At 37.5% G+C, this 16,834-nt stretch overlaps 2 protein-coding genes across 2 annotated transcripts; one reads left to right on the plus strand and one right to left on the minus strand.

Annotated features, from left to right (window-relative positions):
- The first annotated feature begins 1,980 nt into the window (after nt 1-1,980).
- LOC129241220 (beta-1,3-galactosyltransferase 1-like) lies at nt 1,981-7,262 on the plus strand. The gene is made up of 4 exons (XM_054877443.1): nt 1,981-2,706; nt 4,673-4,829; nt 4,891-5,038; nt 5,176-7,262. The coding sequence occupies exons 1-4, from the start codon at nt 2,394-2,396 to the stop codon at nt 5,995-5,997; spliced, it is 1,440 nt and encodes a 479-aa protein (XP_054733418.1). The 5' UTR covers nt 1,981-2,393; the 3' UTR covers nt 5,998-7,262.
- Nucleotides 7,263-11,787: 4,525 nt separating this feature from the next.
- Nucleotides 11,788-14,526, minus strand: LOC129240861 (charged multivesicular body protein 5). The gene is made up of 5 exons (XM_054876893.1): nt 14,313-14,526; nt 14,075-14,226; nt 13,850-14,015; nt 11,994-12,227; nt 11,788-11,935 (listed from the first exon to the last, which is right to left on the minus strand). The coding sequence occupies exons 1-5, from the start codon at nt 14,379-14,381 to the stop codon at nt 11,873-11,875; spliced, it is 684 nt and encodes a 227-aa protein (XP_054732868.1). The 5' UTR covers nt 14,382-14,526; the 3' UTR covers nt 11,788-11,872.
- Nucleotides 14,527-16,834: the final 2,308 nt, after the last annotated feature.

Here is a 16,834-nt window from a genome sequence, read left to right on the forward strand (position 1 = left end):
CATTCATATTACAGAAAAAAGCGTGTGTCCACAAACGCTTTCTCCTCTTATTACTTATTAGAAAATGTAATATCGAATTTCGCATGCGTATTGCTGCCATAATTTTTGGCAACTTCAGTAAACGTCGCATACGGATTTCCGCCAACTGTTTATTATTAGCAGCCAATTGCGCCATTAAATTAGCTATTCTTTCTCCTTGTATTTTCTTCATATCGTTAGTAATTATTAAAAACACCGAAATATTCCATCAAAATATGAAGAAAAACCTCTCAAAGCAGTATTGATCGCTGATTGCCAATTTTGCAGGTAATCTGCCATATGTGAACGGGTAGATTAATTTGGTGGATTTATAGGTGATTATTGCATATGTGAGAACGTATTATTAGACATCGTTTATTCGATAATCCACACTTTTTTCTAACATCGGGTGATGTTTTTAAGAGCTTGAGAACTTGAAATGATAATAGAAATTTAAATAAATAAATATACTTTTGTTAGGTATTTGGCCGAGCTTCTCCTCCTATTTATGGCGTGTGCCTCGATGTAGTTTCATAAATAGAGGGACCTATAGTTTTAAGCAGACTCTCAACGCCAAATGGTTTTTTATGAGGAGGTTTTGCATGGCAGAAATACACTCGGAGGCGCGGCCGCTATTAGAAAAAACGAACCTACCAAACAAAAGGAGGGGGAATTACTTATTTGTAGAGAAGAAGAATAGGCGAAAGCAATGCAAACAACAAAACACAAGAAATTATATGCACACACACATACTTTCTAGCCACGGCATCTGCCACATAAAAACGCAAAAAACTGCATTCGGAGGCTTTATATTCCCTTATGCTTTAACAATTTAATACACGGGATTTCGTTTAATCTCACAAATCACAATTTTACCAAGCCATTCACTGAATTTTCACAATCATGTGATTTCCCCACTTTTGTTTGTTTTGCTCGTTTGTTTTGTATTGCTGACGTCAAATTTGTCAAAATCACGAAAAATAAAGTAACTGTTTTTTAATTGCAAGTACCTTTCGTTTGTAATATCATATATACGAGTATCCATCTTTTAATTTTGTTAGTTGTCAAACTCCAGCTCGTAGTAGTTTTTGAGACATTAACATTTTTAAAACACGCAAAATTTGCCTTTGACCTTTACTTCTAACGACATGTACATACATATATACTATAATTGGCTGGTATATGCTTTGTTCAGTGTTTGACCAAGCTACTCCTCCAATTTATGGTGTGCGATAAATGCGTAATTTTATGTACCATAAATAAAAAATTGAATTTAACATTTCACTTTCAGCGAAGTTCGACGCAATAAACCAGCCATTAAAGTACGTTCACATATGTATGCATTAATTAACAATAAATCCATAAAATTACCTGCAAAATTGACAATCAACTGTCAAGGCTGACAGGTTTTTCTTAATAGAAATTGCTGCTCTGGAATATTTCGGAGTTTTTGGTTTGTTTAATTATTATTCACGATAGAAAATACAGGAAGAAGGAATTGCACAATTGGCAACTAGTATTACACAGTTTGAGGAAATTCGTAAACGACGTTTACTGAGGTTTCAAAAAAGTATGGCAGCAATACGCATCCGAAATTCCATATTACATTTTATAATACATATAAGTAAGATAGAGTGAAATAAGTCCAGTGGAGTGGGCACCGCGCTACATTTTCTAGATTCATGGTAACCTGTCATAACTGTGTATGGTTATAACCAAGGTGGATTTATTATAGGTGACAGCATTCACCCAGCTGAATTTTTCGCCGTAGGTATGGCTTACGTCAAAATGATATGCTTTATTTGTATGTTTTGGTATGATTACATTCGTATTGTATTGTATTTTGACTTGATGCTTGTATCAAAGGCAACAACAAATACATGTAGGGTTTTACTTATAAGTGGTTGCTGTCACCTATAATAAATTCGCCTTGGTTATAACATAAATTAATTTTGAGTTGATTCTTGAATAAAATTTTTTATTTGTAGTTGGTGTTCTGAATCAGAATCAGAACTTCTGATGTGTTCGAACATAATTAAGTGGCAGCACTGAACACTACTTATTCGTATGATTTATCACTTAATCACTTTGGGTGATATTAAAAGTAATTTCGATAATTAAACGACCTAACCATTTGCGAATTTGATGTTGATACGTTGCTCAGTGTATTCTTTGTAATTTTATATAGCAATAATAGAAAGGCGCCGAAGACCTAGTAATCGGTCAATGGCGAACTAAATCGGTGGTAGGAAAACCCAGCAGTTGCGTGTGTCATGTGTTGCATTATGTAGGCTCGAAGCAGAAATACGTTTAGCAAGGTCACTACAAGCATTTTAGATGTGGCATGTTGATTGCTATCATCTGCCACACGCAAAATGGTTCCATCGCAACATGAAAGGCGTTTATTACTACCGCAAAGAAATCGTCAAAATCTTTCAGTTACCTTATCTGCTTCAGAATCTGACTTGGATGATGTTGAGCTTAGTGGACATGACTGCAGTGATGAAATACACTTTGCAGAACACGGACGTGCCAAATATAAATTTTCCGTCTCTGATATGATGAAACCATCCAGACGGCGGTTTCGTTTGCGTCCTGTGGCGCGCATGTTCTGCTGTATAATGCTGGCACCAGTATTGCTTTTAATGCTATACATGCCGCTATATCCGAATATGCTAACGCGGCAAGGTGAGTACAGCTCAAAACAAATTTTCCAATCTTTCATTTAAAAAATGTAGTAATTTATTTAACTTCACACTTCTCCAATGGCGAATAAGAGATAAAGTATTATATAAATTGCTTCGGTCATTTCGCAAGAAGTATGAGTGCCAGACCCAAAGAGATTCGTCAAATGAATATTTCGTGCATTAATAAAAGTCCTGTTAGAACTCATTGATGTTTTTGTTGTAGCAGTTAATGAGGCCGTGCCGGACGTCATCGTCAATAACATCTAAGGGTGAGCCCAAGAAACATGCTGTTTCGACTAGAGAAGGGTGTTAGGTGAGTGGGTTTAAAGGAGCACATGAATTTGTGGCTAGTGTCGTGCGGAGTACCTTCACATGCCGAGAAAGATCATTGAGGTCTACAAACAAGCTGTTTCGAAGTGGTTAGACCTGAGAATAGAGTAAGTTAAATGAATTGGTTTAAGGGGACATATAAAGGGTTGGTTAATGGTCTTCACATCAGAGGCAAATGTTCAGTATGAGGGGAATATTCTTGCTATAATGTCAGTAATTCCTGCGATGTCACTTTCCACAGCTGACGGTCCTACGATACGGGACGACCCGGATTTAGATGCCGAAAAGAACTGCCATTGCCCAAAAATATGTGGATAATGTTTACTGCTGTTACGACAACATACGGCACAGTTACAATAACAACAGGACTTAGTGCCATGAACAACAAAAAACCAAAACTGCCCTGCGAGAAAGCAGTCCAATAGCATTGGTTCTGTCTAAAACTTCCGATACAGTTCGCCATGCCATACTACTAATTGACATTCGTTTTCATGACGACAGTCGGTTCTACGTAACCGGAACGACCTGGATTTATATCCGGCCAAGGACTGTCACTTCAGCAGCATTCCCCGTTTATGTATGGGAATGTTTATGCTGCTACAACAACAACAACTAATTGACATTGAATAATCTACTTTATTCGGCACCTTACTTGTTAAGGTAGCCCGCGCGACACTAACCACATATTCACACGCACCGATAAACCGACTCCTCTAACCCACCGGATCCAACATGTTGAAACAGCCTACTGATAGATAAGATAGACGACGACGACCGATCACTTGGCTCCGCTTGACAGGGCTTAGTGAACGACAACAACCGAAAATAGTCCACACCTGCATTGCACCGTTAATTGCTAATAGCTCAGAAACTGTAGGTAAATCCAGTTAAATAGAAAATAATTAAATTTTGTATTCAGAACCATAAAAACCAAAATTTTAGGTATCAATTCAACTGTAACGAGTTCACGGAAACTAGTTAATATTAAGAACTAGCTTTAACCCGCGGCCCCGCTCGCGTAGGAGTAGTTTTGGGGGATTTAAGATATGTATATAAAAGAATTACAAACAATAATTGCATAGAAAATAATTTTTTATTAATAACCGTAATATTACAATACCCGGCATCCGTTGCTATGCCTCGTTGAATAAAATCAAAACAACCAATCAGTAAAATATGAAGCAAAATTATTTTTATTAATTTTCCATCTCAAACCGTTTTTGAACTTTGCATTTGGGTCATAGTTGAACAGCTTATGCGGATTATGAAGTGTAGAGTGTGCTATAAATATTGTGCTATTGGGAAATAGGAAATACTAAGATTTTTTAGATTAAATTTAAGCAAATATTCGATTATTAGTGACGAATGAGAGTGGTGGCGCGGCCTGGGGGATGTGGGAAGGGAGTTCCATGAAAATATGAATGTATAACAATTTTTACGTCATTTGGTGTTGTCGTTTCGTAGTGATGCACGGACAACGTACAGACATCCACCTTTATGGTATAGATTATAAGATCGTTAAAATAAACATTTATAGTACTCCAACTACAATACGGTGGAAGGGTTCCGCGTTTAGTAGCGATTACTGTATATATACCTATATATGTCAAATGTAAGATTATAATATTTTTTTTTAGCTGCACTAATCGATTGGGGCTACAATACGTCCAGAAATATAGCTGATTACGTGCTGGCAGAGAACAATACAGTAATTTTAGAGCCCCAATATGTGTGTCACAATAAGTTGTTCCTGCTTGTTGTTGTGTGTTCTAGCATACAGAACTTTGCGATGAGGTTGGAGATATGAAAACAAAATTATCAATTTAAAATTTGAAAATATTAATTTTTTGATTAGACAAATCATACGTGAAACCTGGGGAAATACGACACAATTTAATTATGGCATGTTTAAAAAGCTGCACCGACGTTTTCAAGGTCAATATTTGGATCCTACACCAGAACGTATACAATATTACAGCGAATATTTAAATCTATCAGATAATGTAAGTATGAAAAAAAAAACAAGATCGTATACTGCCTTTATACACTATAATCTAACACTAACATCTCGTGTATACAATTTCATAAATTTCTTGCTATGAGGTCTGAGTTTTTTTAATTGCTCTATAATTTTCTGCAGCATACAACGACAGTCCCCGACATCGTACCGGTGAAAGTTTACTTTTTGCTTGGCCGAGGCCGATCGGACGTCTATGCGGCTAATGAAACGATGACCCTTATACGCACAGAGTCCGAGCAATATGGTGATATTATACAGGAGAATTTTATTGATACGTATAACAACTTGACATTAAAATCAGTGCTAGCACTAAAATGGATGATTCACCGGTGCCCACAACGTTCGGCATTCTTTATGAAAGCTGATGACGATACTTTCTTAAATATGCCCAATCTTTTACATTATTTACTTGGTGGCACACTGCCGCTCTACAACGAAACTTTGGATTTGTATGATTCACATACATATCGAGTACTATCACCTCGCAACCGTTTCAATAGAACTTTGAATTATCTGGGTGGGCATTTGTTTTGTTCGTCGCGGCCCGTTTCAGTGCTTAGCAATAAATGGTATATGCCATACTATATGTACCCGGGTGATAAGTATCCGCGCTATTTAAGTGGGTCTGCGTATGTTATGTCGTCCGATGTTGTATCGCGCCTTTATGAGGCAGCTCTGAATACAACCTTCATACACATCGAAGACGTCTACTTGACGGGCATGTGTGCGGAAAAAATACATTTGCCGCGACGTCACAACGCGTTATTTAGTTATACGCGTGCAAAGGATTGGTGCAGCTTCCGTGGCACTATAACACAGCACGAAGTAAGGGATGACAACATGCTAGATGCCTATTTATTCGTAACTAATACGAGTTTGTATTGTGCGCCTCCTGCCATGTATATGACGAAGAGATTGCGTAAGAAAGCTGGCTGTGTCTGAGTGCATAAAAAAGACTGTTATTGAAAAGTATATAATTTAATTGGCCAAATTTTTTTTTTAATTTTCATTTTGATTTTATTTTGTTTAGTTTATAAGTCGCTTTTGCACCACCGTCGTAAAGTTTCATATACTCTATGAATACTCTATGCTTCGCATTAGATTTAAATAGAAAAAAATGTTCGCAGGTTAATTTAATACTAATTTCAATTTAATTATGATTAATGCACATTGTCAAAGCACCTTAACTAACGCTTATCAATCCCTTTTGATTGGTTAAATTGGCGGAATTGTATATTTAGATTATGAAAATACTAAAATGCAAGAAAGATGTATGTATATAGAAATGCATGCCCTCTTTAGACATACAACCTCTCTGAACATAGTACTGTTTTCTTTGCAAACCTGCTTGTCAAATGTGGTGCTCTCCTTATACCGATGACCAGTGAAGGTTTCATCCAGGATTTCCATTTCGGTAAGTTGCAATTAACGGCAACGGATAGAGTCACCTTACGACCTGCTAGAGCTTCTAGACACATAGGGAATAATCCTCACGGTATATGGCCTTATGCTACACTCGCCAGCAGGGGCTCACAGTTTACACGGCGCCAACTTTTGGCAATGCGCCTGTGCTTATCCAAGGCAGCCGAGAGGGAACTTCCATAACTTCCCTTTTCTCTCGATTGAGTCAAATTGGTTGTTTTGTCAAAAGTATTTCAACGGTCTCTGTGCCAAATTGATAAAACTTGGTTGTATACTCAATTAATAAAATTTATAAGAAGATGTATTAAAAACTTTTATTAGACAAATCTGAAAACGCGTCAGTGTTTAATTTCAGTGTATTTATGTTAAATATTTATTTCTAGCCATACCTATGTGCTCTTTTAAGTACTTAAAGAACAAAAATTGTATTCAAAGTATCTATTACTCAAAACATCAAGACAGTATATACATATAGCTTGTTGTAAAGATATTATTATTGTTAATCTAGGAATTATTTGGACATTCTGCTAGCACTTTTTCGATGTACACACTACTCACAAAGGAATACATATCTACAATTTGAACTGTTATTTTTTAAGCACAATTGATTATTTTATAAAATACATTTTAACACCCTCAAAAGCATAAAATTTTTATTAATATTTTTTATATCCGAGTAAAAATTTAGCTATCTTAACGAAAATTTGTACACATTAATTATTCTTGTTAGAAAATATGTTGCTGTGAAATTGCCAATATCGGTCAATACCTTCATTTATTTTAGATTTAACGAAAATTTAAAAATATATATACGTACATAAAGAAAAATTAGTGTTTATTCAAAAACTGTGGAAAAGGGGGTGGCATCTACTATTTAAAAATACATTTATTTCTTAAAAACGTTAAAAGTGGCCAAGATGATTGTTCGTGTGCCATTTTCTTTCACTTAATTGCGACCGCCTTCATGGGAAAGAAATGTATGAATTGCTTTAAGCGATTGTGTTAAATTCGTCAACGTTTTTAACGGTGGAATTTTTTAGCATTTCGTCGGCGTATTCCAAAATATCTCGTCGACGTGTACCTATTGTTGGGCAAATAAGGTTGTGTCTAAGCGTTGCGGTTTCCGCGCAGAACGATAGCTGAGGTTTTGATATCCTTAGAAGCTCCCTCGACCACCTCCGATTCGACGATGGTCAAAAGTGCTTTGCCACCTTGTATATCAGCGCTCGTTAAGCGGACTTGAGGCCCACAAATAGAAGAACTCTTCAGGAGTTCCCAACTCTCTTTTTTGCATGGGAATTTCACCGCAAGAGTGACCTGCCTGCTTCTTTGATAGCGACTACCTCCGCGGCACTGCTGACAAGTGGAAAGCAGGGAGAGTGAACCCACTACTGAAAACTGAAAAGCCCGCCGACCAAGGGGAGTCTTATCGTCCGATAACTCTCCTACTCCCACTCCACACGAAACATCTGAGCCCAGGCACACATCAGCATGGATTCGGCAAAGTGCACAGTTTCTATATATCGAAGCTTCCCTAACCACCAGAGGGAGTTTCTCTGTACTCCTATGCTGACGGTTGCTCAAAAATGGCATCGGGCAATGACTTACTTGGCTTGTGTTTCAAAGTGAAGGTTTATATCGCCAGTCTTTTTCGCTTTTCGCTGTGACGAATCTCCAACTTTCCCCCACAAAGTGAACGAAGGAGGTCAAACTACAGCCAAAGGTGAAAGTCAATGACACGCCCATACCAACCGTTAACAAGCGTCACCTTCCATAGTTTGCTCTTCTTTCCAGCGCATACAACCGCAATTGCTACTAAGTTCTAAAACCGCAACAAGGTCCTCAAATTGCTAGCCGGTAACACTTGGGGGCGAAGACAAAGAAATGTTGTTGGCGACATTTAAAGCAATTGTGAATTATGCTGCGTTCCAGTGATACGCAGTGGACTAAGCTCTAGACCTGTTAAATACTACCATCAGGACAGCTACGGGATGCCTCCTGATGTCCCCCTGGAAACAACATCTTCACAACGAGGCTTCCATGGTCCCGGATAAGCAGCACAGCAAAATGCTGAGCAAGTAATTTAGACTTGGGTGCTACCGAAGGAATCACCCCTGCTGACATTTCATAGATTCTGTACCACCTCCCAGGCGAATCCTCCTCTCTTCAACTACACTGACGAGATGCAGGAAAAAATATAACTACAACTACTGGACCGGACAATATAGAGACAACCCTTAAACAACATTCATCGGGAGGCTCTTACAAGCTTCCAAAACTCCAGACCTCCGAATGCTGGAGGCCAACCACACCCTATTGCATACGAAGAGCTTTAGCTGCCTCGCGAGACCCGCGTAACGTTGGCTTACTGACGTTCTGAATATTGTAACCCGACATACTCAATATATGTCCGGCATGCGAAGACCTACCGTGAGATGAGTTAGACCATGACAATCGGTGATTACAACGCAATGGCAGTACCTACTAAATTACTACAATAGTGCTCGGAGAGTCTAAATTTCAGCTTAATGAGGAGTTCCACGCAGTATACCTCTCCACCAATATTCTTTCTAATATCAAACTATCCGCATATAAGTTCGTCTGGCCGTGCTTCCAAGCGTTGCACCCCATGCAATCGTTGCCTTGTGAAACCCCCTTGACATTGGCAAATCTACGTTCTGAATTCTATATATAATAGATTTAACTTCTACTTAATTTACAACCGCTAAACAGATGACTCCTTGCGTGAACACATCTCTCTCTCTGATCTAAGATTGGCGAAATAGTACCTTTCCTGAACAGTTTTTTAGATAACTTCGTTAATGTTGTTGTAGCAGTTCACAACAACCTGCCCAGAGCAGTGTCGTCTATTTCATCTAACGGTAGGCCCAGGTGTTTCATAAGGGTGACACCAGAGCGAAAGTGGTGTTATATATAGTGGGTTTTAGCGCAGTTTAGTGCAATAGCAGCGGCGTTCTAACTTTTTGACTATTTATAAATTTTCAAATGAAATTTCACGTAAGCCTTTCGCCTTTCCCTAAGGACGGACGTACATTTCATTCCCACGACAATCGGTTCTACGTTACCGGAACGGCCCGGCTTTATATCCGGCGAAGGAACGTCACTCCAGCAGCATTCCTATTCCCATACTTGTATGAGGAATGTATATGTTGTTCCAACAATAACCACGTAATTTTTTTCTTAACATATAAAAAGTTGTACAGTGGTTTTTACCCGCTCTCAAAAATATTTATGTCGGATCCTAATGAGGTGGAGAGCAAAACGTGTACTAAGTTTTATAAAGGGCTTATTGAACTCATTTCCCAAAAGTGGGCGTGACACCGCCTGTTTTTTAAATTTTACTCGCGTCGTGCTATTTGTTTTTTTTTGGGTTCACCATTTGCACCATTATTTTACGAAAACTAAAACGTACATATGTATTTATTTATATGCATCTTCATAAAAATAAATAAAAAATTTTATACAAGTACGTTTTTATAAATTATTTAAACACACATCTATATACAATATAAATATGTATATGAACAGATTTGCATGATAGCACATATGTATGTAGATATATGATACTAAACAGCATGTGTTTAATTAAGTATGCCGCTCCTGTTAAAGGCGGTTTTAAGCAAAGTGAGGGATTTGTACTAAATACGAGGGCGGATCAATAAGTCCGTGACTTTTTGTATTTCTGACCTCTTTACTGAAAAAGAAATACTGCTCCTGTCAACAGGCATCTGTCAGTTGACTCCTGTCAAAATTTGAACGTGCTGCGTCAGTTAGTTTGTGTTTTACAGCTACCTTTATCAGACTACCCAGACTTCTTTTGTGCCCTCTACTTATCACAATATCTCATCCAAGTCCAGTTCGCTTATCAAACTCAGAATAGAGTTGGGTTGGATTGAGCGTATGCGCCTTTTTTCTTTCCAAATCTCGATCATGTGCAGTTTGCAGTGGCGTGTGGGGATGCGCGGGGACATTCTCAGATTATCCTAGGGGAGGGTTATGAGTTTTTTAAAGTTCTTTTGCTTGTACCGCCCCAGTATGGATTTTACCTCACGTAGCCCTATAGTTTGGTGCTAGCAAACCACCCTTAGTCCTAGCTCTTCACTCCTGAGCTCGGAGGGCTCGGGTCCTATTAAAGGCGAGGCCATATTCACTCTCGTCAAAGCGTCCACTACTTCGTTCCAGTTATACCCCTGTGTCCTGGGACCCCAATTTGGCCGGACTCAATTGTGCATTCCAAGTAGATTTAGTTTCGCGATATACTCAAGTACCAGTGAGGATTTGATCTGATAGGACGATAGAGACATGAGTGCCACCTGACTATCAATCAGAATCTCTACACATAGACAAATGGCATACATCTCCGCTTGGAATATGCTTGGAAAACTGCCCATTGGCTCAGACCGTTTGGGTCCCATAAATTCCAGCGCCTATGCCTTCTGGGGTCTTCGAGCCATCTGTGTACTAGTGCAGGGTGCACTCCAGGAGTTTCTTTTCAAATGCAGGTATACTCCAGTTTAACTTATTGTCCAGTTCAATTCTGAACTTCTTTTCGAATTTGATCACCTTAGTGATATCATCTTTGGGTAGCTGCAACCTTAGCTCTTCCATCTTTTTAGATAACATCACTTTTCCTCTCCCGAAGCCTTTCCTGGTAATATTCAGCAGGGTACGCTGGCTGATTGCTGATTGATTATATAGAGCGTTGTCAGCTCGAGCATCACCTCCATCTCAGCTGTGGGGAGGTCTGCATCGCTCAATTGTGTGATTTTGCAAGTTTGTTACTCCATCATTCATTCGCTGGTCTTACAATTTTCTCACAAATAAGTATCTCATATGCCTCCAAGGGTATGTCCATGTCATTATCTCTGTACTTATTAGTCAGTTTGGTGCTGATTCATCGGTCCTACAGTTCCTCTCAATGTTGCTAATGACTCGAAACCGACGTTGTTTTTTGGTGAAAAAAATTCAACCGCCAGGTCAGGCTGGAAAACACTGCAGTAGTCGGGCGCCGAAAGTTGGCTTGGTAAACAGCTACTGGAATATCGAAACATATTTGGAAACCATGCTATACCTTGAAAACATTACAAAAAATGTGTACAAGTACATTAACTTGATTTTGTGGAGTTTTGCTTTATATTTCACTTCATCTAAATGTTATTTATTTGTATTGCAAAGGCTATGCTTTGATTTATACATATTTTATTTATTGTTTTGAGAATACGAGCAATTTTAAAGAAAAACATACGTGTTAAACAAAGCAAAAGCATATCCAAAAACTATAAATTTGAGTTCGTTCTAGTTTTTAGATATATTGAATTAATTCTATGTTTTTTCCCTAATGCTAAGAAAAATATATCGATACAAATAAATGTGTTTAAGACGTCTTAACCGAAGTGGGCACTTTGGGCAAGCCAAACTCGTCAGTTTCAATTGTACCCTACAAAAAATTTTAAATATATGCAGTTCTGTTTATGTCCTTACTTATCCACACATACCTTATTGCCAGGAACAATGCTATCGGCACCTGGCTCTCTATCAGGTGCTGCTGGTGCCTTCACCACGTCATCCAAGTAGCTGGTATCATCGTCAAGGGCTATTTCATCACCTAGTGCATCCAATTCAGCTTGCAGCTCATCATCGTCGACTTCTGGCATGCCATAGGTGCGCCCTAATGCTTCTTGAACTTCATCTGCTTGTTCCAACATATCGGCCATATCATCTTGGATATCCTTAGAGCCGAAAACATGTTATTTGTTATATTGGTTTTAAATTATTTGTATACATCTATTTTTGGCATCATGCTTCTACGACTATAGCATTATTGTTATTGCATTAATAACACCCTGGGGCACTGTAGCTAACTCTAACATCGAAATACTCCAAAGATTCTAGTAATAAACCATAAGAAGATTTACAAATGCATCATATTACATCACGAATGCCCAAGTACGAAGTGATCTCAAATTTCTCACAACAGCTGAAGAAATATAAAAGATTGCCACATCTCACAATAGAATGATTTTAGGAATGGTTGCACCACTTTCCATACATACCTAATAAAATGTCTTAGTTTTAAGTACAAATATTGCTGAATGTTAGAAAACAGATTGAAATAAACAAATGGATTAAAAAGAAAAAAAATGTTCGCGCGTGGCCGACGAATAAGAATTCCTATTATAATTAGTTCTTATTTAATTTCAGTTTTAATTTTTATCTTTATCCTTATTTAAATTCCTTTTTTTACCTATGTATATCTTGTCCCCATTTCTATCTCCTCTTTTCCTTTATCCGTATTTTTAACTTTACTCACTTCCTTATCTACAAATTTTCCTCACCGTTGTCCTTTTTTTAAGTATTTAAATTTATCTTTATCTTTGTGTTTCTTTAATGTTATATCCACGCCTACTTGTATGCACCGCCTCCTAATGGCCGCTATTTTTTTTTTTGTGTGGAACTCTTTTCCCAGGGATCCGAACCTGTGCACTTTCGAATGGTAGTCACGCACCAATCCATTCGGCTACGGCGGCCACTAATCGAGATATACATATAAGTTATCGTCAGTCACTTCAACTGAATAACAAAGCAACATCAACGATTCTCATGATGTAATGGGATACCGTTTATGTTGACATCATTTGCTAAACACCTGCAACTTATCATCCGCCACTTCAACTGAATAACAAACCAACATCAATGGTTCTCACAATATCGTGGGATAACGTTGGTGCTGACGTTGCCACCAAGCAGCTGCAACCAACAAAGTAACCGGGAATATTTCAATATAAAAACGAATTGTAATAGTGGGAGTTTAGTTAGTTTTAGTCAGTAAGCCGACGGTCTCAAACGAGAACAAACTTTAAATATTAAAAAACGTGTTTCACTAATTTATATACAAAATTGCTCAGAATTTCTATCCCTTCGTCCATACCAACTATCAAACTTATTTTGATCCGACTATTTGTTATTATTGTGTTTTATATTACTGAGATCGGGGTAAGCCACGGAAATTTTTATTAAAAAAATTAACAGCGATCTCAACTTAATTAAAATGTCCGGGGGTATATAAAGTTTGGTCTCGACCGAAGGTCGAAGATTGGTCAGGAAGTCCGATTTGCTATTTTTATCTTTGCCTTTATCCTTTCCTCATCTACATACTCGTTCTTGAGTTTTAAATTAATTTGAGATTTGATAAATTTTCTTCACTTTACCATCAAAATACCTTTCGAACGATTATAATTTTTTCTACCTTAGAAATCATGATTCAATAATTGAATCATGCTTAGAAATATAGTTTATAACTAAAATGGATATAAAGAAAACATGTTTGCCTATTTATATTTAAGATATTTACCTCGATTTGATCAATATTGACTTTCTTGAACTCTTTCTGCATTTGTTTAACACCATCTTTCATGGCAATTACGGTGGCTTGTGTATCTTTCAGAGATTGTGCGGCGTAATTGGCCTGTTCCATATTGAAAGATTGGTTACGCAGTGCCTCCACTTGTTGTTCATAGCTAAAGTTACAAGGGCTCATATAAAATTTGGCTTTTTCATATAAAAATAAAAATCCTACGCCTTTTTCTGCTTGAGCACACGCAATGCACGCTGCTTTACCGAGTTTTTAGCTGGGCCTTCTCGCATCTTCGACATTTGTTCCCGATATTTCCGCAATTCATTGTCTAGCTTTGTAACTTTTTCTTCAATGGCATTTGCACGGCTATCGACCTGTAATCAATTCATTGTATAGTTATCCCCTTTGTTTCTCATAAACACAATATTTGTTTGTCCTATCGTGCACTTTGAATATTTACCCCTGAGATGCAGTCGTTCAAATTCGGTGCGGGTTCCTTCGGTTTACCTTTGCCAAATAGACGATTCATTACTGTCGCTTTTGTAACTGCTGTTATTAACTTTCAGTAGTTCAATTTATGATTTGAAATTATATTTCCAAATATTTAAGAATAGTTTTTCAGGAATTTTGCGTTTTTCTGCAAGAAATTGCCAGCTGATGACTAATCTTTGGATTAAATTGTGACAGCTAGGAGTACAGTGGCTCTCAAAGTTGGATTGTTTACAAATAAATAGGAGTGTTGCCAGTAAAGTGCTTCACATAAAGTAAACTTTTAAAATATTATTAAAGAAAACTGCAGGAGAACCATTTGTATTACATTTTACTCCAACATTTGGGAGGAAACTAACTCACGAAAAATAAAATACCGCAAAAAAAAAAAATGTTTGCGCCCTTTTCAATCATTTTGCCACCATGAACTTTTCGTTGAAATAAAAAATTGGCTGTCAAACCAAGGAGGATAGACACAAAAAATTACAACAGCACAGTTTATTGCTGTGTAATGGGAGTATAATATTTTATATTATTCTAACAATAAATAATAAAAGTAATGATTTGCTAAATATATGTACGTATGTATACAGGTTGCCCCTTCTGACACTAAGTTAATCGATCTCTCGCTTTGTAGACACTGGGAATAATTTCGTCATCCTTGCCGCTAATATTTCCGACGGGACTATATACAATACTTAAATGATTTATGCACAAGTGTATGTATTCATGTGTTTATATACTTACATATGTACATTTGTACGAGTATATCACTGAATATTCCAAGAATTTACAAATGAATCAGTTGAGTAAAAATAAATCTGCAACTACAGCACAGTTGCTACTCTTTCACCACATCAACTTTCGACGTAACGCTCGATTAGTTATTACAGATTAACACAAATTAATTTAATGAAAGAACTCTTAGCGTATCATATTCACTCAGTAATATCCACAATTAATTAACAATGGTGCTTTATTGTCGTTAAATCCAAGTTGTTGCGATGAAGTGGTGGGGATGATGTACTAGAACACACAAGTCTGTATGTACATATGCACATACGAGTATGCACATTTATATACATACATATGTATTATACATACATGTAAATTCTTTAAGTAACTGATAAGGGGGCGTCCATAAATTACGTGAGGTGTTTTTTTTAATTTTCTATACCTCCCTCCCCCCCTGGTGAGATTTTATTCAACCCCCTCCCCCATCCCCCAATCTCACGTGAGATTTTTCAAAATGTTATGTAAACGCGTTGGATTGTTATTGTAAAAAGAGAGAGTTATAAGTGTAATAAAAATTTAACAATAGAAGACTTAAATCGTAACTACTGCGATTAAAAAAAGAATATCTACTCTAATTCAGTCCATGGAGAATCATGCGCGGTTTCAAGAGAGACTATTGGGACCAACATATCTATATGATTTTCAGTAAAATCATCTGCTCCTTCAACTTCGTTCTGATCTAGCCACTCTAAGCCGTTGACGCTTGCGCACAGTAACTCATTAGCTCGTCTTGCGACAATCCGTGAGGGTCGCACTTTGCTGAACATACGCGCTTGCTTAGCTGGTGCAATGTGAGCTGCTCGCCTGTGCTCTGCAGCTCTTGTGATAGATGCGAAGTAAATACCGCATGTACTGCAGCATCTTTTCTCTAAATATCATGTATACTTGGGCAACAGAGATCATAAGGCATTCAGCGGTTGAATCGGTAGGCGTATTCGAAATGGAGCGAATGACTTTCCGTCATGTTCTTTAAAGTCCGAAATTGTCAAACGTCCATCAACCTTAGTGATAGGGTATGGAGGTGGCAGAAATCGGTCGTGAAGAATCATATGCAGATCACTCCGGCGTGCGCTGCAGCACTTAGGTCAAGTTCCATATGCAGCTTAGCAATCTGTTTCTTCATAGTATCTTGTGCTGCAGTGGGGCGTACGTTAGATGGTGTAGTGTTCGACATAGCTTCATCCTCATCATCACAAGAAGCTGATTTTGAATTATGTGAAAACAGTGAAGGAAATGACCGCGCTAATATTTTGTAGTTATGATTTTTGCATATTTTATCAAGAATTTCACTGTTTCAGTTTTTTTTATGCTATTAATTGTAACAAAAAACTTTATATAAAAAAAAGTATTTTCTTAAAAAAATATATATTTAACCTACCTTTTGAAGGAATGCTAAAGTAGACCGAACTTTTCTCTCAGTGGATTCCCTGAGAAGCCGTTCAATCTCATGTTTAATGCGATGTATTAACTCTTCTTTCTTCGGGAATTTTTTCTTCGCAGTATTCCATAATTTTATCACATCGTCGTGGCAGGACTTCTTCGCCTTATAGACGTGTCTTTTGACGTATGCGTTATAAAAATCTTGATAGCTCATTTTAAATTAGTAAGAGCATGAACTGAGTCGAGTAAAACATTTACAAGAATAAACAAAGAAGGTTGGAACCTGTCCGTGTGTCGCTGCCACTCAGCTCGTACGCT

This window comes from Anastrepha obliqua, chromosome 3 (genome assembly GCF_027943255.1).
Source record: "Anastrepha obliqua isolate idAnaObli1 chromosome 3, idAnaObli1_1.0, whole genome shotgun sequence".
NCBI lineage: Eukaryota > Metazoa > Arthropoda > Insecta > Diptera > Tephritidae > Anastrepha > Anastrepha obliqua.